General features: G+C 52.6%; 3 protein-coding genes across 12 annotated transcripts; 2 read left to right on the forward strand and 1 right to left on the reverse strand.

The window, feature by feature from the left end:
* The first annotated feature begins 231 nt into the window (after positions 1-231).
* Positions 232-3,525, forward strand: SRSF2 (serine and arginine rich splicing factor 2). Of its 5 annotated transcripts, none has more exons than XR_006608342.1 (4): positions 232-905; positions 1,128-1,803; positions 2,474-2,572; positions 3,076-3,525. XR_006608342.1 is itself a non-coding variant. In XM_045085842.1 (3 exons), the coding sequence occupies exons 1-2, from the start codon at positions 544-546 to the stop codon at positions 1,429-1,431; spliced, it is 666 nt and encodes a 221-aa protein (XP_044941777.1). In that variant the 5' UTR covers positions 232-543; the 3' UTR covers positions 1,432-1,438; positions 2,474-3,525. The 5 variants fall into 5 exon arrangements, 1 of the variants encoding a protein (XP_044941777.1); XR_006608340.1 differs by having other exon boundaries at positions 1,128-1,438; positions 1,700-1,803; positions 2,474-3,525; XR_006608341.1 differs by having other exon boundaries at positions 1,128-1,438.
* METTL23 (methyltransferase like 23) lies at positions 3,195-8,878 on the reverse strand. 2 transcript variants are annotated; one of them, XM_004748832.3, is made up of 5 exons: positions 8,497-8,878; positions 6,347-6,451; positions 4,498-4,735; positions 4,328-4,412; positions 3,195-4,181 (listed from the first exon to the last, which is right to left on the reverse strand). In XM_004748832.3, the coding sequence occupies exons 2-5, from the start codon at positions 6,428-6,430 to the stop codon at positions 4,016-4,018; spliced, it is 573 nt and encodes a 190-aa protein (XP_004748889.1). In that variant the 5' UTR covers positions 6,431-6,451; positions 8,497-8,878; the 3' UTR covers positions 3,195-4,015. The 2 variants fall into 2 exon arrangements, with proteins under 2 accessions (XP_004748889.1, XP_012909848.1); XM_013054394.2 differs by lacking the exon at positions 8,497-8,878 and having other exon boundaries at positions 6,364-6,435.
* A 167-nt stretch (positions 8,879-9,045) lies between these two features.
* On the forward strand, positions 9,046-19,160 carry JMJD6 (jumonji domain containing 6, arginine demethylase and lysine hydroxylase). Of its 5 annotated transcripts, XM_004748824.3 has the most exons (8): positions 9,046-9,400; positions 9,923-10,311; positions 10,808-11,094; positions 11,860-11,957; positions 12,474-12,562; positions 13,322-13,460; positions 14,342-14,469; positions 15,703-19,160. In XM_004748824.3, the coding sequence occupies exons 1-8, from the start codon at positions 9,272-9,274 to the stop codon at positions 15,737-15,739; spliced, it is 1,296 nt and encodes a 431-aa protein (XP_004748881.1). In that variant the 5' UTR covers positions 9,046-9,271; the 3' UTR covers positions 15,740-19,160. The 5 variants fall into 5 exon arrangements, 4 of the variants coding, with proteins under 4 accessions (XP_004748881.1, XP_004748883.1, XP_004748882.1 ...); XR_006608338.1 differs by lacking the exon at positions 15,703-19,160 and having other exon boundaries at positions 11,860-11,995; positions 12,469-12,562; XM_004748826.3 differs by lacking the exon at positions 12,474-12,562 and having other exon boundaries at positions 11,860-11,995.
* The last annotated feature ends 684 nt before the right edge of the window (positions 19,161-19,844 follow it).

Genomic DNA, 19,844 nt, shown 5'->3' on the forward strand with positions numbered 1-19,844 from the left:
CATGAAAAGAAGGCGTGGCCTGGAAGGGGAGCGCTTCCTGTTCCTCTTGCGGGAGAACGCCCGTACGGCCTCGCAGCCGGAAAGAGCTTTTCGCGGGCTTTCCAACTGCCCGAAAATTCCGCTCCCCCCTCCCAGCAACAGTGACTCCGCGCTTTTCGGCCCGCCCGCCGGACTCTGCGCAGGCGCGTCGGGCAGGGGTGGGGCGCGTGGCCGCGGCGTTGCGGGGCGGGGAGGGGCGAGCCAATCAGGGGATTCATTTCCGGGTGGCGCGGGCGCCATTTTGTGAGGAGGGATATAAACGGGCGCTAGGGCCGCCTGCCCGCCCAGTTGTTTCTTTGGTGGGGTCGGCTGCTTTCTCGCGTTTCCCCCCAACCCCGTCCGGCCTCGCCCAGCGTTTCCACGCGGAAGCCAACTGCCGGAGGCGCGGCGCGGCGTCGAGCCGGGCGAGTGTGAGGAAACCGCCGCCTCAGCCGAGCGCGCGGGCCCGCCCAGGGCGTTAGTTTTCGGCGCGCAGTCGCGGCCCCCGGCCGGCTCTCCAGGGCCATGAGTTACGGTCGCCCGCCTCCCGATGTGGAGGGCATGACCTCCCTCAAGGTGGACAACCTGACCTACCGCACCTCGCCCGACACCCTGAGGCGCGTGTTCGAGAAGTACGGGCGCGTCGGCGATGTGTACATCCCGCGGGACCGCTACACCAAGGAGTCCCGCGGCTTCGCCTTCGTCCGCTTCCACGACAAGCGCGACGCCGAGGACGCCATGGACGCCATGGACGGGGCGGTGCTGGACGGCCGCGAGCTGCGGGTGCAGATGGCGCGCTACGGCCGACCCCCGGACTCGCACCACAGCCGGCGGGGCCCGCCGCCCCGCCGGTACGGGGGCGGCGGCTACGGACGCCGGAGCCGCAGGTGAGCGGGCCGGGGGGCCGCGGGGGCGCGGGCGGGGGGCACAAAGGTCCGCGTGGACACGTGGCGGCGGCGGGCGGGCTCCGGGCCGCGGCGGGCGGCGGGGGAAATGGCGCCCGGGCGGCGGGCGGCGCGGTAATGGCGGCGGGGCGGGCGCAGCACGCGGGCGGGGCGCGGCCCTCGAGCCCCGATGGCCGCCCTGACGCCCGGCCCGTCCGCCCGCAGCCCTCGGCGGCGCCGCCGCAGCCGCTCCCGGAGTCGGAGCCGCTCCAGGTCCCGCAGTCGCTCCCGCTACAGCCGCTCCAAGTCTCGCTCCCGCACTCGCTCGAGGTCGCGATCCACGTCCAAGTCCAGGTCGGCGCGAAGGTCCAAGTCCAAGTCCTCGTCGGTGTCCAGATCTCGCTCGCGCTCCCGGTCCCGCTCCCGGTCCCGGAGTCCGCCGCCCGTGTCCAAGAGGGAGTCCAAGTCCAGGTCGCGCTCCAAGAGCCCCCCCAAGTCTCCCGAGGAGGAAGGAGCGGTGTCCTCTTAAGCGAATGGTAATGTCGGGGGGATCCGAGGCGCACGGCCCGAACTCAGAGCTGGGGTGTGTAGGAGCTTGTGGCGGTCCGTGTTAGTGTAAGTGCGGCTCCCGCTGTCGGGGAGCGGCTTTGGGAGAGATGCTGAAGAGAGGGGTCTGCAGAGAGGATGTGCGGAAAGCTTAGATAATAATGGCTGTTTCGTAAACTGTTTGAGACCTATTAATGAAAATGACTATTTCTTGCTGTTTTTATCCAACGTCTGCATTTTCCCCTTTAAAGCTGCGGTCTCCTGTTTGATAAAAGAATATTGGCCAGTATTGCAGATTTTAACTGATTTGGCTGATCCTCCAGGGACCAGTTTCTGTGGGCGTGTATTGGAGCAGGTTTGTCTTTAAATGTTAAAGATGCACTATCCTCTTAGAGAGAAGGATCAGTTCAACTATTGTTGTACTGACTGGGACTTCATATTCTAATGGATGTGGCAAACGAATTGCGAAAAGAAGCAATGACCTTTTGGAACCCCCAAAAAGTTTACAGGTATCGCACTGGGTGGGGAAAGGATAGTGTGTCTTTAACTCTCGAATTGTTTGGTCCTATTTTTTAAAAGGAAAGGGCCCTAAGTAGCTCAGATATTGAAGCTTTATTCTCAATTGCCAAATGTTTCATTTAAAGACTAAAAATTTATCTTAAAATAGACTGATTTTCTGATTTCAAGTTTTTCTTTGGATACCGTCCTTTTTGTTTTTTTTTTTTTCCCCCTTTTTTTTCTCCCCCCTTTTTCCTTTTTCTTTTTTCCCTCCCTTATATCATTTTTCACCTTGGTTATTTGGCCAAGATTACATAACCACAAATTTGTAAAAGCGGATGGTAGCCTTTGTGAAAATTTCCTAATTGGGCCTTTAAAAAACTGATAATGGCTGGGTGGAACCTTTCCGTAACCTACTTGTTTCACCAGAGCCTTAGTAAGTACATGCCTGAAACTGAAACCATGTGCTCTTTCGGTAGCTTCATTGTAATGGAAGGTAAACTGAACTTTTTTCTTTTCGAACCTAGATGGCTCAGCAAGCAACGTAAGGGAAGACCTGGGGGCAAAGGACCACGTACTCAGCCCGGCGAAGAGTCCCGTGGAACAAGCAACTGGCTATTGAAAAGGTTATTTTGTAACATTTTGTCTAACTTTTTACTTGTTTTAAGCTTTGCCTCAGGTGGCAAACTTCATTTTATGTGCCATTTTGTTGCTGTTATTCAAATTTCTTGTAATTTAGTGAGGTGAACGACTTCAGATTTCATTATTGGCTTGGATATTTGAGGTAAATTTTCCTTTTGTTTATATAGTGCTGACTTTTTTTGTTTGAAATTAAACAGATTGGTAACCTAATTTGTGGCCTCCTGACTTTTAAGGAAACGTGTGCAGCCATTACACACAGCCTAAAGCTGTCAAGAGATTGACTCAACATTGCCTTCATTCCTTAAAATTAAAAACCTACAAAAGTCGGTGTAAATTTGTTTGTATATGTTATTTACCTTCAGATCTAAATGGTAATCTGAACCCAAATTTGTATAAAGACTTTTCAGGTGAAAAGACTTGATTTTTTGAAAGGATTGTTTACCAAACACAATTCTAATCTCTTCTCTTGTGTATTTTTGTGCACTAGGCGCAGTTGTGTAGCAGTTGAGTAATGCTGGTTAGCTGTTAAGGTGGCGTGTTGCAGTGCAGAGTGCTTGGCTGTTTCCTGTTTTCTCCTGATTGCTCCTGTGTAAAGATGCCTTGTCGTGCAGAAACAAATGGCTGTCCAGTTTATTAAAATGCCTGACAACTGCACTTCCAGTCACCCGGGCCTTGCATATAAATAACGGAGCATACAGTGAGCACATCTAGCTGATGATAAATACACCTTTTTTCCCCCCCTTCTCCCAAAATGGTATATCTGATCATCTTCATGTATGAACTTAAAATATGGAAAATGTTAAGGAAGCAAAAATGGTTTGTAACTTTGTAAGTACTTATAACATGGTGTATCTTTTTGCTCATGAAAATTCTGTACCATAACCATTGTTTCTGTAGTTTAATTAAAACGTTTCCTTGGTGTTAGCTTTTCTCAGAATATGTCTTGGTGTTTTTTCCCTCCCCTTTATTTGAAAGACCTGTGCAATTACCTTGTGAATTGTTACTGACTGTACAGTATGAAAGTGATATGTGTAGTGTTGACTTTTTTTCCTAAGTTAAAGTGGAAATGCCATTTCAGCACCCATAACCCCTAAAATCAATGCTCTAAGGTAGCAGTCTCTTGAGGTTGTGGGTACCCCCTTCTCTCTGCCTAATTTATGCCGTTTTTGATGATTTCCCCCCCCAAAGAACAATCCAAGTCCCCCCCCCTTTAAAAAAAAAAACAGGTGTGTTAATTTTTGTTTTCATGACTTTGTAACCTGTGAGTATTGTCTAGGTGACCCATCACAATCTTAAAGGCCAACAGATCTGACCATCGTCAAATTCAATGCTTGTACTCCCAAGAAGCTAAAGTGGTCTTAGTTGGCATGGCAGGTTGCTAATTAGTATTGACATTGTCTGAAAACAGCCTGTTATGTAGGTGTAATTCAGAGACTGTCCTTTGCAAAGGAGATGACCAGCATTTCAACAGTATGTCTTCCTGGGAGGGCAGATTCTGCTATATCTTCCTTGTCTGCATCAAAAGACTCCAGAGGAATGTGGACACATTTCATATCCCACTTGTAGAGCAAAGCTTCAAGTGACCAGTCAGCACTAAAAAAAAATAAATTGTTTTTTAAAATCACGTTTTCCTGTTTTGCTTCAGATACATTTTCATTTTGTCCTTTCAGTAAATACTGCATGAGTAAGGATTTAAGTTTCAAAAAAATTGAGAGTGAACCAGGATTATTCAGGCTTACCTTCTGACCTGGTAAGTGGACCACAATTGGACTTCGGGGTTTTTTTGCATCAAAAAGTAGACTGTAGTTAAGATGTCTTCAAAGTCTGGGAAGAAAAGACTACTTAAATGGACTTAAACTTAGGTCATCTCTCCAGTCAAATTTACTACTGAAGACCAAAAAAGGTTTACCTTCTGGTTCAAAGAACACATCAGATGCAAGTATAATATCTTGTGATGGTAGAGCCAGAAGATCCTGAGACACATGGCCCCATGTCAGTCCTATGACGCGTACCTGTGGCAGGTCATTCATTTCACAGCTTTGCCGGCAGATTTCTAGACAGTGAGGCAGCTCTGAACTGTCTGACAAGATTACTTCAGCACCACATTTTGCAGCCATAATTCCTGGAAGGCTCACTCCAGCTCCAATCTAATACATTTAAAAAATAGCATTCCAAATTCTGCTTAACCATTGCAGGGAATTTGGGGGCGTAGTTTCCAGAAGTACAGAGTTGATTAGCTTGTCCTATCTACAAAAGGTGCTGCAACTACATTGTGTTCCCATATGAAGCTTTAAGCTTTTCAATTTGTAGAAAATACTTGAGATTCCTCTTCCAGGGTGGGAAGGTTAAGTCCCATACAGGGCCCTGCATTCTGCAACTGACTATGACTTCCAACCTTCATGGTACCTGGCAGCTCCATTGCTCAATGTGCCCTAGGCAGTTTGGGACACTGTCATTTTCAGTTCTCTTATAGTCTATAAAGGAACTCTTAATTATACAGAACATTGGGTCTCTAGAAGCCTGATGGGTGACTTCCATGCATACCTGGCCATTATGGTGGTTACTACCAATTTTTAGTGCTTTTATGTGGCTATAACCAGACAGGTCTGCAACATGACTTTCTGCAGAGGGGACTTTCCAGTTGGGCCTTCAAAGTGACAAGGTCTTTAGCGTGCTAAGTAAGGAATGACCAAGGAATGCCTTTATAAGTATTCTCCCTATTTAAAATGTAATTTCCGGGGTTCCTGGGTGGCTCAGTGGGTTAAGCCACTGCCTTCGGCTCGGGTCGTGATCTCGGGATCCTGGGATCGAGTCCCGCATCGGGCTCTCTGCTCGGCGGGGAGCCTGTTTCCCTTCCTCTCTCTCTCTCTCTCTCTCTGCCTGCCTCTCTGCCTACTTGTGATCTCTCTGTCAAATAAATAAATAAATACTTTAAAAATTAAAAAGATAAAATAAAATGTAATTTCCAGTTCTGAGCCTGAGCTTGGAGATTCTCAGTCTTTCCTGAATGTTTTCAAATTGCCACTGTTCAGGGTCAGAAGTATGCTAAGTACTCTCACACCCCTCACATGGTTTTGCAAAAGTTAAGAGGTTACTAAAGTTTTGGGTTTGTCCTCAGCCTTAAGATTTAAGCCTTGTACCATTTACGCAAACTTAACAAGTTTTTCTCCAAGCCTTTAGCAGTCTTAAGTCAGGTGGAGTGATGAGAAAGAGTTTAGGAAAGGACAAGTGTATGAGAAAAACGCATGTGTCACAGTAGACCCCAGATGACCCTGTTGGGACACCCTGAAAAGATAGTCTTAATGATTGCTTCCGTGCCAAGATTGTGTGGAATTAGTCAAAGGGCTTCACTTAGAATAAAGATCAGCATAATGTAAAGGGCCAAATGACATTTTCATCTCCGTGGGACTCCTGTGGTCTCTAGGGCACATGGTTTTTAAAAACAAAACAAAAAGCATTCCTAGCTCACATGACTTATAAGCTGGCAAATCACAGTGGGTTGAGCCGCTGCCTTTGGCTCAGGTCATGATCTCAGGGTCCTGGGATCGGGTCCCACATCAGGCTCTCTGCTCAGCAGGGAGCCTGCTTCCTCCTCTCTCTGCCTGCCTCTCTGCCTACCTGTGGTCTCTGCCTGTCAAATAAATAAATAAAATCTTAAAAAAAAAAAATCACTTGATTTAAAAATCTTTAACAAGTCAGTAACAAGCACATAGACAAATCTGAACACAGCATTTTTGAAGGCTCAAGAGCACTTGTACCTCTAGGACAGCCTTGCCTGGCAGAGATCTTCTGTGAAACCATAGGTACTGAGCCAAGACCACCGCACAGGGCCAAACGTACATTCCATATTCGAGATGCAGCACCTGAAAAGAATTTTTTGTATGCCAAAAATAACTCATCTGCCGACAGTTGTAATATTTATTTTCACAGCAATCAGAGTGCCCGACACCCGGCATCTATCACACAAATGACAATTCCCTGCTGTCCAGTTCACATCCCATGGGGTTTATAAAATTGCAATACCGTGTGATAAGCACTCTTCATACACTCATTCACTCAATAAGCATTTATCCAGGGACTGCGTTGCTTAGCAGGCTAAGGACGTAACTAGGTTATCACGGAATACATACAGACACATACATACCCTATGGGAAAAGATAAGCCACAAGTAAGCACATACATTTTTAGCTGGTGATAATGTTAACAACAAAACCTAGTGAGAAAGTAGTGGGGGCAGCGAGGGGTGGAGACAGCGACCACAGGTGGCTGTCCTAGATAGAATGAGTCTGGCAAGGGTCCTGAAGCAGGAACTAAAAAGTCTCTGGCTGGAGTACAGACAGCACTGCCGGCAGGGGCATGGGGGTTGGGAGGCAGGGTTGTGGTAGTACTGAGGTCAGTGGGATGGCATGGATCAGAACTGGGGGGTCTTGTAGGCCACGGGAAGATTAGCTTTTATTTTAAGTACAGTTAATATATCAGAGGGGGGTGCCTGGGTGGCTCAGTGGGTTAAAGCCTCTGCCTTCGGCTCAGGTCATGGTCTCTCTGCTCAGCGGGGAGCCTGCCTCTCTGCCTACTTGTGATCTGTCTGTGAAATAAATAAAATCTTAAAAAAAAAAAAAAAAGTTTCAGAGGGTTACAATCACAGGCATAATCTGGTATGCTAATGGAAAACAATGAGGCCAGAAAGACATTCCACAAGTTTGAGAGGAGCTCAATCCTGGAGTTGGGAAGGCAGGCAGCTTACACAGCCTTTGGAAAGATACAGAATTCTGAGACAGCACAGTATTTAGGGACGCAAAATAACGGCTCACACCTTTGGAATGAGCCTGCCTGAGTTCAAAAGCCAGATGTGTAACTGCTAGCCGTATGACTTCACCCATTACTTAACCTGTCTGTGCTGCAGTTTCCTCACCTGCAAAACACTATTTCATACCGTGACTTGTGAGACTCCATGCAAACTGCTTAGTACAGTGCCAGGCACAAAATAAGCAAAGCGAGCAGTTATTAAACTGCAAAACTGAGTATCTTTCTGTTTTCTAGAGCAGAGGGTGCTGCTAGTGGACTGGTTGGGAAGGGGGCTGAAGCCGTGTAAGTATCAAAGGTGAATTCACTCGAGAAAAATATCAGTGCCTTGCCACTGGTTCTAAGTGTAGGGAAGCAGCGTGAATAAAATGCCTGCCCTGGAAGAGCTGACGCAGGATACAGTAAAGGGTTTCTGAGCACAGCAGTGAGTTTGCAGATTTGGGTGTAAAGCGGTCTTTATTCTCACGTGGAGTCAGCTCCTGAACTTGGGAAGAAATCCCAGTGGGTATTCAACACGAAGGCATTTAAAAACTATCAGAAATGGGTTTCACTCGAGACTTTACCTCCTCTTGGGCGGGTTTTCATCTTCAAATTGTTTTTGCTAATACCCTCCTCACAGAATGCTGCTAAAATCTTAACACTGCAACGTCCAAGTGCTTTGCAAAACCGGACGCATAATGTATTACTGCTGCTATTACTGAGGGTTTGGGGACAGTCGTGAGCTGAAAAGAACAAGTGAGTGCCAGCCCAAGAAACTTTATTTGGAAAGTGAGGGTGGAATCCCCCGTCTTGGATAAAGCTGAATTAAGAAGCCCTTCAACAAGATCAAAGAAAATACTTGGGTGTCAAAAATGCCACCTTTCTGGCAGGAAATATTCGATGTGGAAGGCCCTTCTCGTGGCAGGGTCCCCAAGTTTCTTCCTTAAAGACTGCCAAGAGCTTCATGCCCCAAGCCTTCCCGCCCTGAGGTCCATCCTAAGGCAGGGTAGCCGCCAAACCTCGCTCCACCCCTCCCAGCACCTCCGGGCCGGCTGGGAGCGTCTCCTGCCCCGGGCGTCTCCGCAAAGGACCGGAGGCGCCTCCCGACGGGTGCCGACGCACGCACCTGCGGGACGCTGACCTCCAGCACGGCCCCCTCGGCCCCCAGGCCCGGCTCCTCCGAGAATCGAAAGCGCTGGGTCCGGACTTCATGCCCGCGGAGGCCACGCTTGTCCAGGGGGAAGTCGGGGGTCCCCCGACGGGCCGGGAACGGCGAAGAGAGCCGGGCTGCCAGGCTGCGCGCGCGCGCGGGAAACCCCTGGCCGACGGGGCCGCCTCACGGGCGCCACGCTGCCCTGCTGGGTCGCCGCAACTCGACTGCAAAGGCGGGGAAGGCACCGCTCCAGCGGGCGACGACGTGGCCGCGAGGTGAGAAGACACCGGACGCCAGGCAAAAGAGACACGGAAAACAGGTGGCCTCGGCGACTCGCACGCCGGAAACGGGCCGCCGGGTAAGCGACCCACGCCCGGAAGTGACGCGCACACCGGAAGCGGGCGCAGGAGGGGCGGGGCCGCAACGAGGCGGCTCCTCGATCGGCGCGACCTTCCCAACATGGCGGAGAGCCGGCGAGTGTGAGGGCGGACCCCGGAGGTGCCCGAGCCAATGGCTCACCGCGAGAGGCCGGGGGGCGGGGAAGACGGCAGCCGCGTGCCCAACCCGAGGCCCGGGAGGTGGTTGGGGAGTGAATTTTCTGGAAGGCGACTTTAAAGGCGCCGGGCCAGGGCGAAGGGCGTTTGGGTGCCGCCGCCGCAGCCGCTGCCCGGGCAGGGGAGGGGTGCGTTGGAAGCAGGAAGCGAGGCGCGCCGAGGTCGTCGCGGGAGCAGCTGGTGACCCCCGGAGGATGAACCACAAGAGCAAGAAGCGGATCCGCGAGGCCAAGCGTAGTGCGCGGCCGGAGCTCAAGGACTCGCTGGACTGGACCCGTCACAACTACTACGAAAGCTTCTCGCTGAACCCGGCGGCCGTGGCGGTGAGTGGGCCGGGGTCGCGGGCCGAGGCCGGGCACGGGCACCTCCGGGCGGCTGCGCGACTCCCCCGGCGTCCAGCGCGGCACCCCCGGGTTCCGATGGGCTCACCCGCACCCCGCGGAGGTCGGGGTCATCGGGGCCGGGTTCCAGGGCGGGCCTCCTTCCTCCCACGCCGCCGCCGCCGCCTGCCTGCTGGGCCACCTGGAGGCTGGCGCCTTCGGCGATCCCCGCAGGAAGGACGGTCGCCCCTTGACCCCTTTGGGCGGTGGGGCCCCGGGGACTCGACTGTGGAGGCCCACGAGTGGGAGATGCGAAGCCCCCTTCCCGTGGTGGGGCGGCGCTGGGTGCGACGTGTCAGTGCACACGCAGGTCCTTGTCCCTCCTCTCCCCACCCCCCCCCAAAACAAGCCAGAAAAAGAATCTGGCTCCTTAGGTATGTCGTTGCTAATTGGTCCTGGGGGACGCCCTTTGCTGCCGCTGGACTTTTTTTTTTTAACTGGATAGGTTTTTTCTGGTTCCTTCAGGATAACGTGGAAAGGGCAGATGCATTACAGCTGTCGGTGGAAGAATTCGTGGAGCGATACGAAAGACCGTACAAGCCCGTGGTTCTGCTGAATGCCCAAGAGGGTTGGTCGGCGCAGGAGAAGTGGACCCTGGAGCGCCTGAAAAGGAAGTACCGTAACCAGAAGTTCAAGTGCGGTGAGGATAATGACGGCTACTCGGTGAAGATGAAGATGAAGTACTACATCGAGTACATGGAGAGCACTCGGGATGACAGCCCCCTCTACATCTTTGACAGCAGCTATGGTGAACACCCCAAAAGAAGGAAACTTCTGGAAGATTACAAGGTGCCCAAGTTCTTCACCGATGACCTTTTCCAGTATGCTGGGGAGAAACGCAGGCCCCCTTACAGGTAAAGTACCTCGCGGTGAAGCCCTTACAGTCTCACGCAGGGCAGTATGTGGCACCTGAGCTCGGTCGGCTAACCTTTTTCCATAACAGTGAGTGGTTCTCTTTGGCTGCACATGGAACTTACTTAGTGAGTTATTGCTGTCTGCCCAGATCCTACAGCCACAGACTGGTTTCACTGGTCTGGATGGCCACCTGGGCATCAGGATTTCTGAAGGCGCCCCAGGTGACTCAGACACGCTACCACAGTTAAGCCACTGGTTTGTAGAGGAAATTTTAATAGTTAAAGCTCAGTAGTAGTAAGCCACATCAGTCTTTGTTTGTTTGTTTGTTTCCTTTCTGTTACAGAGCACTCCAGGCATGATTCATTTAGCGTTTCTGTGTAGCAGGGTTTATGTAGTCCTGAAATAAAGAGTATAAGACTAGAAACTCGCTCTTTGGTAGTATGTGTGTGTACAGTTGAATCACCTTTCATATCTCGGACGTTTCCATTCCATTAGATGGTTTGTGATGGGGCCACCGCGCTCTGGAACTGGAATTCACATCGACCCTCTGGGAACCAGTGCCTGGAATGCCTTAGTTCAGGGCCACAAGCGCTGGTGCCTGTTTCCTACCAGCACGCCCAGGGAACTCATCAAGGTGACCCGTGAAGAAGGAGGGAACCAGCAAGATGAAGCTATTACTTGGTTTAGTATCATTCATCCCCGGACACAGCTTCCCACCTGGCCACCTGAATTCAAACCCCTGGAAATCTTACAAAAACCGGGAGAGACTGTCTTTGTACCAGGTATAGACGAACTAAGGGGAAGTACATTCTTTGATTTCAGTTATTTGTCATTTTCGAGCACAAGTGTATCTAGGAGTCAGAGAAACCCGTCTGCTTGTCGACTGTAAATGAACTGACTGCTGCCCAGCTTGGACAGTGATGGGCTGCTGTCCACGTCTCTTATAACCTACATACATAATGCGTGTTGATAGATTCTTTGTATGTAAAGATTCTGCTCACCTTTTTTGCATTGTAGTAATCTTGTGTGTCTGTGGATAAACTGACTCGTTCTGTAAATTGGGTTTTTAATACAGTGTAACATTGGCTCACTTCAGACTTAAGCGTTGAAAGCGAGGGTGTTTAATGCTGGCGGTAGGTATTCTCCTCCAAGGAGCTGAAAAACTTGCTGCCTTTCCAGTTTCAACCCCAGGTTTGGACTCACAGGGGTCAACACACTTTTCCTGTAAAAGGCAGAGAATAAATATTTTAAGTGCTGTGGGCCGGACTGGGTCTATCCCGGCAGCTCAGCTCTGCCTATGGAGCAGGAAGGCAGCCACAGGCAATCTGGAAATGAACAGGCATGGGCTGTGCTCCAGTAGAACCTTCCACAAATAGGTTGTGATTTCTGAATCAGGGGACGCATTGACCAGTCGGGATCTGCTGTCTCTGAGTCTCTACCTGTCTCGCCTGTAGATCGGTAGATAGAAACTCTCTGTTCACCAAGCTTATGTTTGTGATCGTGCACAGAAGCAAACCCTGTTTAACTGTTTCTTTGTTGGGTTTCAGGAGGCTGGTGGCACGTTGTCCTTAACCTTGACACCACCATTGCCATCACGCAGAATTTTGCCAGCAGCACCAACTTCCCTGTTGTATGGCACAAGACGGTAAGAGGGAGACCAAAGTTATCGAGGAAATGGTATAGGTGAGAGCCTTTTTTTTTTTTTTTCCTTATTTTCACTTTGTTCCAATTCATACCCCAGAGGTGAAATGGAAAAGAGTTCACTGCTGCAGTGACGTGTGCTGATCTTAGGCCTGGGAGAGCTGGGGCAGAGGAGAGGGGGTCCCAGGTCAGGGCTAGTTCTCAGGATGCTTGCCAGCCTCCAGGTGACAGGGTAAGACTCTGCATGTTTGATCAGTCAGTCAAAACATGGCCATAATTGGGATTGGTTCTTGTTTTCTGTTTTTTGTTTTGTTTTATTTTCTGTTTTTTGGTCCCCCCCCCCCCGGCCTCCCCCGCCAAAGCCAGCGGTAGCAATGGAAGCCATTTTGTTTGGGTTGTATTTTGGTTCTTTCTTTTTCTTACTGAGAAGCATTATTCCCCTTTAAACTTAATACCTTCAGTTCTTGTGAGTGAGGTGACTGCCCTGGAGACTTAGCTCCTCTGTTTATCCACAGAACAGATACAGCACGGGCAGCGGCAGTGCAAGCCACCCCCAGCCACCCCGTGCCACTGTGTCCCAACCCTGACCTGGAGGGACCAGCTCTCGGGGTAAGAGAGGGATCCTGGCTTGGTCAGTGCTCAGCCTCCCTGCTGAGAGGGCCAGCAAGGGTGGTGGCTTCGTTCTCCCCGGACTCTCAGGCACCTAAGGCCCACTGACTCTGTTCCGTCGGCCTCTGTGTGCTGGGATTTGGTCATCTTAAAGGCCTGACCACGCGGCTGGTCTCTTGTCCCAGCTTAGAGTGGATGCTGAGATGAGGCCCCTGTGGGGAGGGCTGCTTCCTCCGAAAGTCTGGTCCAGTTTTATCTTCGAGTGAGGGGGACCCTCTCTGTGGCTTGCCTCGTCTTCTTTCTCGCAAACCTAATTGTTGCTCCTCTTACAAACGGAATGTAACCGAGCCCGACTGCGGTCGCTCAGTGCTGTGTCGTGGAAAGGAAGGGTTTGAAGGAAGTTAGCTAGGAACGGTTCAGGAAAAAACGGTAGAGAGACACTTTCTCCCAGGTGGAAAAAAATCAGTGGCTAACCCGGCCTCACGTCGGCAGCACGGCTGGCTCGTTGGCGTGCGAAGGTCACAGTAACTCGCGTGCAGCTAGTCCGCCTTTCAGAAAAGCCTGGGCAGCACTTTAGGGTTTCTGTTCCCAGCCTGCGGATCCGCGCGGCCTCACCACGGCCCAGCGCCCGTTCTGGGCCAAGGCGCCCACCCTTCGCAGGTGCCTCCGAGAGAGACAGGCCTCAGCTTTGAGTCCGGGTTACTGCGCGCGGTGTCGCTGCCGCTCCCAGCACTGGGAACGATGTTTCTTGTCTCCCAGGATCTTGAAGCAAGAGCACCCCGAGTTGGCGGTGCTGGCTGACTCCGTCGACCTGCAGGAGTCCACGGGGATCGCCTCTGACAGCTCTAGCGACTCCTCCAGCTCCTCCAGCTCCAGCTCCTCCGACTCGGACTCCGAGGTGAGGCCCCGCTTCCTGGAACCCAGGCCTGCAGGGCAGGTCCCCCCGGGAACCTCCTGCCCAGGACGGGGAAAGGGCTGAACATTCTCCCGCTTTGTTCCAAGAGCTACACCTGCCACCATTCCTGCCGGGTGGTGACTTTTGCCCATGTTACAGCCTGGAGCTTGTGCGTGTGCACTCACGTGTGTGCGCACGCGCGCGTGATCTCATGCGTTGTCGGCAGTAACTTGAAGAGATAAAAGGAGTATTGGGGGATTTCGTTAAGTGAATGGCCAAGGGCCGCCCAGCTCGTGAACAGCAGTGTGGGGCTCCAGACTTGGAGCGCTGTCACCTCACAGCCGGCGGTGACAGTTGTCCCTGTGGGTGTAAATTGTAAGCCTGGAAGCTCCCCGAATTCGGTGGCTTGTTAGAAGCTGCCATCATTTTGAGGAAGAGGAACCTGGGCCCGCACTGGATGGAATTTCTCTCGGAGCACTTTGCATAATCCGGGGATACGGTGTCTTGCGGGGGCCGGGGGCGTGGGGGAACAGTATCAGCGCCGGACTTCTTGTGTCCCTCTCGGGGTCTGCCTGGATGCAGCGAAATGGCGTCACGCAGTCTCAGGGTGCTGACGCATGTCTCGATTTCGAACAGCCCTCCCACTGGCAAGCCCTGGGGGGACACCTGGCATGTGAGGGAGGTCTAGCGTCCAGGGGGCCAGAAACCCCTGAGGGAGAAGGCGGTGCAGACCATGCTGCGGAGCTGTCGTCCGTGGCTGCTTCACTTCCTGGGGGACTCGGGTGACATTCGTGCTGCCTCTTGAGGCCGGAGGTTTACTCACAGACAGAAGGGGTTGCATCTGGTTGACTTCCTGGTTTTCCTCCTCCCGCCCCCGCGTGCAGTGCGAGTCGGGATCTGAAGGCGACGGGACGATGCACCGCAGGAAAAAGCGGAGAACGTGCGGCATGATGGGCAACGGGGACACCACCTCCCAGGACGACTGTGCGAGCAAAGAGCGCAGCTCCTCCAGGTGACCGCACGCGGCTGCTGTTTCTGTAGGAGGACGTGCGCGCGGCGAGGCCAGGGCCCCGGGGAGGGCTGCCTTTTGGATCTGCAGACAAGGGAGGGCCGGAGAAAGCCCGAGAACGAGCACGCCCTTGGAATAGGAGTCCATTCACTTAGCGTTTGCTTCAGTAGCTTCTGCCTCTGCTACTGACGCAAAGTCACGTGGCTTATTTTACGCGTAAAGGCAAGGATCTGTGCGGATGGTGCCAAGGAAACCCTTAACATTATTTAATAAAAATTAAAACCATTTTATATCTTCGCAACTTCTGTCCTTGGAGAATCCCAGGGCCTCCCCTTGTGGCAATTCCTGTGGTGTTGTGGGAAAGCAGCGACTCGACTGCCCCGGGCCCTCGATGGGGAAGAGATGGTTGCAGCAGTCGGGGCGGCCCGAGAGCAGGTCCCTGGTGTCTCCCAGGAGCCAGAGGGGTGGCCTCCTGCTTCCCCCACGCTTGCCCTTGTCACTTGGAGCGCTCACACCACGTGAGACAGCCGTGAAGAGCTTTGATTTTCTCGAAGGTCTTCATCACGTCTCCCATGTTTGTTTGTTTGAACTGGATGGGATCTAATTGAGCTCGGACTTAACTCAGAGTCAGTAAGGTGACCTCTGCCGGCTCGTGCCCTCACGGTGGACACGCTGTGGGCTAAACTGAGGTTCAGGTACAGAGCCTCTTCTCACGTGCGAGTCCTGATGTGTCAGACGGTGGCGGTAAGCGAGGGAGGGGGTTTCGGGGAGGTAGTTCAGGACGGAAGCTCGGGGGACCCTAAGCATCTGGGGGCCTGGCCTGCCATGGGTGATGTTGCTGTTGCGCTGTTCGTATCTGAGCAGCTGGGTGTTTCCTCAACGTGTGTTGTTAGCAGAGTGGCGGATCCACAGGCCTTGCTGTTTGTTCACGGCGGAATTCCAGAAGCTCAGGTGTCCTAGTGGCGTAAATTGATGAGCTAAACTCTGCGTTTCCCAACCAGGTTGCCCTCTTCACAGCCACCGTTCGATTTCTCTTCTTACTTTTCCGGGGTGTTCCTGTCGCTGTAGACCCCACCTGACCCCCCTGTTTAGCAGTTACTCAGAAAAAGCTTTAGGGTCAGCCCTGCGCTGACTTGCATGTGGGGTCTTAGGGTTCTGCTTTAACGTGTCCTTCCAGCTTCGTACCTGCCGCGCTGTCTCCACGCTGCTGACAGGCGGTTGTGCTTTCCTTGGCAGGATTAGGGACACTTGCGGAGGCCGGGCTCACCCCTGAGCCAGTGCAGAGACTCTCCCTGAGGTGGCTCCTGTGTGCGCTGTGGGCGGCCGCCCGACTCCGTTTTCACATCTCCTGCTCCCACCTTCTCCTTTGTCTCCTTTGAATTCGGATCATCCTTCTCTGGTCCAAGCTTCTGTCTTCGGTCAAATGCTGTTCTTACCACTTGCTAAGAGTAGAGGGTCGAGAAGTTTCAGAGCTCAGACCGGAAACACTGACGGCCGGCGCGCTGTGGGGTTGGGGGGGTCTGTGCTGTCCCCTCTAAGCCACGCTGCTCGACCTCGAGGCCGCAGGGCTGGGATCCCTCGAATGTCTCGCTGCGTCTGATTACTCAGCGACACGGGTGAGGAGCCTCTGCTCTCCGGGAGCCAGTGGTCACCAGCAGGCCCCGAGGGGCGAGTGGATTTGGATTTGCATCTGAGCCAATCACGCGTGAAAAGTGCCACTCCTGCGCCACCCCCAATGTGTCACCGACCCAGCCAGTGTGGGCGGCACCGCTCACCACCGCGAGCCCGGGCCTCAGACGCGGGACCTTCTCGCCACCGCCAGACGGGCTCAGGAATTCCAGCAGCGTTTTCATGCGGTGTGTTTTGGGGCAGGGATGACAGATCAGGGTTTCTGTTTAGAAACGGGAGAGGAATGGTCCAGTGTGTGCTCCCCGCAGAATTCAAGTTGTGCACAGGGCCCGCTTCTGGCAGATGGGTCTTTCTCCCCACGTGATCCGTAAAGGCAGAAGCTCTCGCTCTCTGAGAGACGTCACAGTCAGTGTCCCCGCTGGTTAGATCAGCGGGTGGGTGGCTTGGGCTGCAGGTCGGAATAAACGCACACGTGGCGCTTCTGGTCCTCGGGTATGTTGAGGCTTCTTAAGGCCTCTGGTATGAAGACTGGGGTGTTGAGCAGCAGGTTCCATCTCTTGCCCTCTCAGTTGACCTGCTTGCCTTAACCTGACCCTAAATTCAGCTAAATTTAAATAAAAGTGAGAGGGCGCTTGTCAAGGATGTGCCCAGTGAAAAGCACTGAGCAGCATGCCCTTTTCCGGGCGGGGTGTAGGTAAGGGCACGAACAGCCGGAGGCGGCAGGAGCTGGCCCTGTAGCATCCCAGGGGTGCGCAGGAGCGGGTGTGCAGGCGGCCTGGAACTGTGTGGTGTTGCCTCCCTGGATCCTCCCTGACCATGGGTATAATCTGGGGAATCCAGGTCTTCTGTGTGAAGGTTATATTTTTAACAGACTGATGATTGTTTCTGGACCCTGGGTTGGTCACATGGCTTGCCCCTAAGAGGCCCGTCCCCTACTTTGTCTGAGTTTTCTGCATTCTCAAATCCCGACCCAAAAACCTGGCTGGGTTGGATGGAGAACGTCCACCATGTTCCTCAGTGTTGGCGCCTGTCACCTGCCCTCCGTGCCGCTCCGCTTCCCCACCAGGCCCCCTGGGCTCAGACAGCCCTGCTTCCCTCCATTCCCAGGGTGTGTTTTGGGGGTGAGTGAAGTCAAACCCTGAACTCGACTCTTTGTGGTCACACCTGACTGGGGTTCCTCTGTCTCCTTTTTTAAAATGTTCACACTCTCTTCCAAAACACTTTTCTTCTGCACCCCAGTCTGGCTGTCGGGTATCACGCCTTCCTCTCATTCATATCGGCTTGTCTCTAAACGTCCGCGTAAAGAAAAGAAGCAAAACCAAAACTATTTGCCGCCAGGGGGCAGGATAGGACTCTTGCTGTGGCTGGGATGACACGGCGGAAGTTTGAATGGGAGAGACTAGCCTTCCTGAGAGGCCAAGGGTGATTCCTGTTGGACAAACAATACCCAGAAAGAAGGGATCCAGCCCACCTGACAGGCCCGCAGTCACCTCACCGGGAAGCGTCCGGATCACACCGCTTCTCTGCTGCCATTCGGTTCTTGCCATCCCACGAGTGACGGAGGGACAGTCCTTGTTTTAGCCGGGCCAGAGATTCCACACCTCGCACCCCGCCGCCATCCCCTGTTGCTGTGGGCCCCCCAAGCACACCGTTAGCGGAATGAAGCAGGGGGGAGGTGGGGAGCCGGAGGGAGAGGAGGGCAGGGATGGCGGGGTGCTGCAGACCAGGTAGAAAGGGGGAACCAGGTCTGTTCTAACGATAACCGTACACCCCACCTGGTCTGAGCCGCCTCCTCCCAGTGACATCAACAATAGTAGGGATTTTTCTCCAACTGAAAAACCAGCAATCTGGGTCCTGGAAGAAGGACTCTTGGGTCCGAAACTACTGACGGGGACAAGCAGGGTCAAAGAAGACGGTGTGTGGCTCCGGGGCTTTGAGAGCCAGCACCAAAGACTTGACCACCAGCCTGAAGGACCCGGTGCCGCGCACGGGTGTTTCTGGGCTCATTAGTAGTGCTGGGATATTCAGGGTGACACCTTTGAGGGGAGAGCCACCCCGCCCAGGGATGTTGTTCCAATTTGGCTTAGGCTTGCAAACGCCCGTTTATGAATCATCCAAGTGTTCAGTCCGCGTTTGAGAGGCAGGCCCTGCTCTGGGGGCTGGCCATCAGCTGGGACAAGCGCAGGTCCCTCCCCTCGTGCAGCTAAAAGGCTGTGTGCCGTGCACGCTTCCCAAGGGTCACTGCTCAGGCTAGGTGGTGTCACAGACATGCATTTCCATGACCAGAAAAGCAAGATGAGACCTTACTAAATACAAGTCTGTGAGATCTTCCTAAAAGAACGTAAGAACATCAAGTTATGGTCTCAGTATTTGGTTTTTCTCTATATCAGCTACAGATATTTAAGCATCGGCAAGAGAGTTGCTGGTGTGAATGCTTTATGAACTTATTAGAGGTTCAGTCTGGTCGTGACATAGGATTTTAGACAAGAGTGTGGGACAGAATAGGAGTTTTGCGGGAAGTGTTGTAAAAAGTGCTTTTAGGACGTAGGCATGTACGTGCACAGCTGTAGGTTCCTTGAATCGTGCATAGCGTTTCCATAAGGTGTTTGTCATGTGTGCCGGGTAGTGCGGATGGTTCCCTGTGTGGTTTCTCCTCATACGCCCTCCTCCCTCCCTGCCTTCTGTGAAGATGTTCCACTGATGTTACCTTAGGCCACAAAACTAGATGAACCTCGCGCCTTGGCACCCTCGGGTGGTGGCTCTCTACTCTTGTCTCATTGTTCAAAAACTTGAGGCATCTAGTCCTCACTGAAAGTCCCATGAGAACTGGCCCGGCCTGCTATCTTCAAGGTGACTGGACGGTGCTGAAGAACTGGGACCACACAGAGTCCTTGTGCCTCTGGCCGCTGCCACAGAGACACCCAGCAGCCCGCTCCGTCTGCTTCTGTCTCGCCGTGCGTGCGCTCCACCACGGGCTGCCTATGGCTCCGCCGTTTGTTGGGTGGTTTTAACTTTCACTTGGATGAAACTTGTTCATCATTTTAAATAAAGCAACTTGGTTTGGAGTTGGGTTTTTTGCATTGTTTTGTTCTTGTTTCTTCTCGTTATTCATCTGGTAGTAGATATAGAACGTAGCTAAGTTTGCACAATGGTCCCTCTTAAACTTAACTTAAACGTCTTGTACTTTCAAACAACGAAGGCAGGGACCAGAAAAGGAGGCCCGCTTTGGCTGAAGGTCCCCTGGGGGTCAAAAGCCAGATAGGAGCCCCAATCCACAGTTTATCGCTATGGGGCATTTTTCACCAGTCACCACTGAAATTCCTTTTGCTGGTACTCCTTACCATTATGTGAAGCACCAGGACTAAGCTCCCCCTCTTCCTGGAGGCCGCTGGTCGTAACTGGAGCCCAGGAAGAAGCCTGAGCACATTCTTCTGCCTCCCATGTAAGCCGCACTCCATCTAGCTCCTGGCCTGCACCAGATACCGGCTCAGGCACTGGAATTTTCCCCAAAAAGCAATAAATGTGTCCAAAGCAAAACCTGGCATCCTGTCTTTTCAACTGGTACCTGACAAACATTGTCGTGTTTACTGGGAGGGGTAAAGACACAACTTTTTGGTTATAGCGCATCTATCTCAAACAAGTACAACCGAAGGAAGGATCTGGGGAAAGAGAAACAGCAGAATTCCCTTCATTCCACCCTCCCTACACGGGAAATACTCCAAGAGGAAGAACTTGTTATCCCAAGGCGC

This window comes from Mustela putorius, unplaced genomic scaffold (genome assembly GCF_011764305.1).
Source record: "Mustela putorius furo isolate JIRA1106 unplaced genomic scaffold, ASM1176430v1.1 tig00000873_pilon_pilon_pilon, whole genome shotgun sequence".
NCBI lineage: Eukaryota > Metazoa > Chordata > Mammalia > Carnivora > Mustelidae > Mustela > Mustela putorius.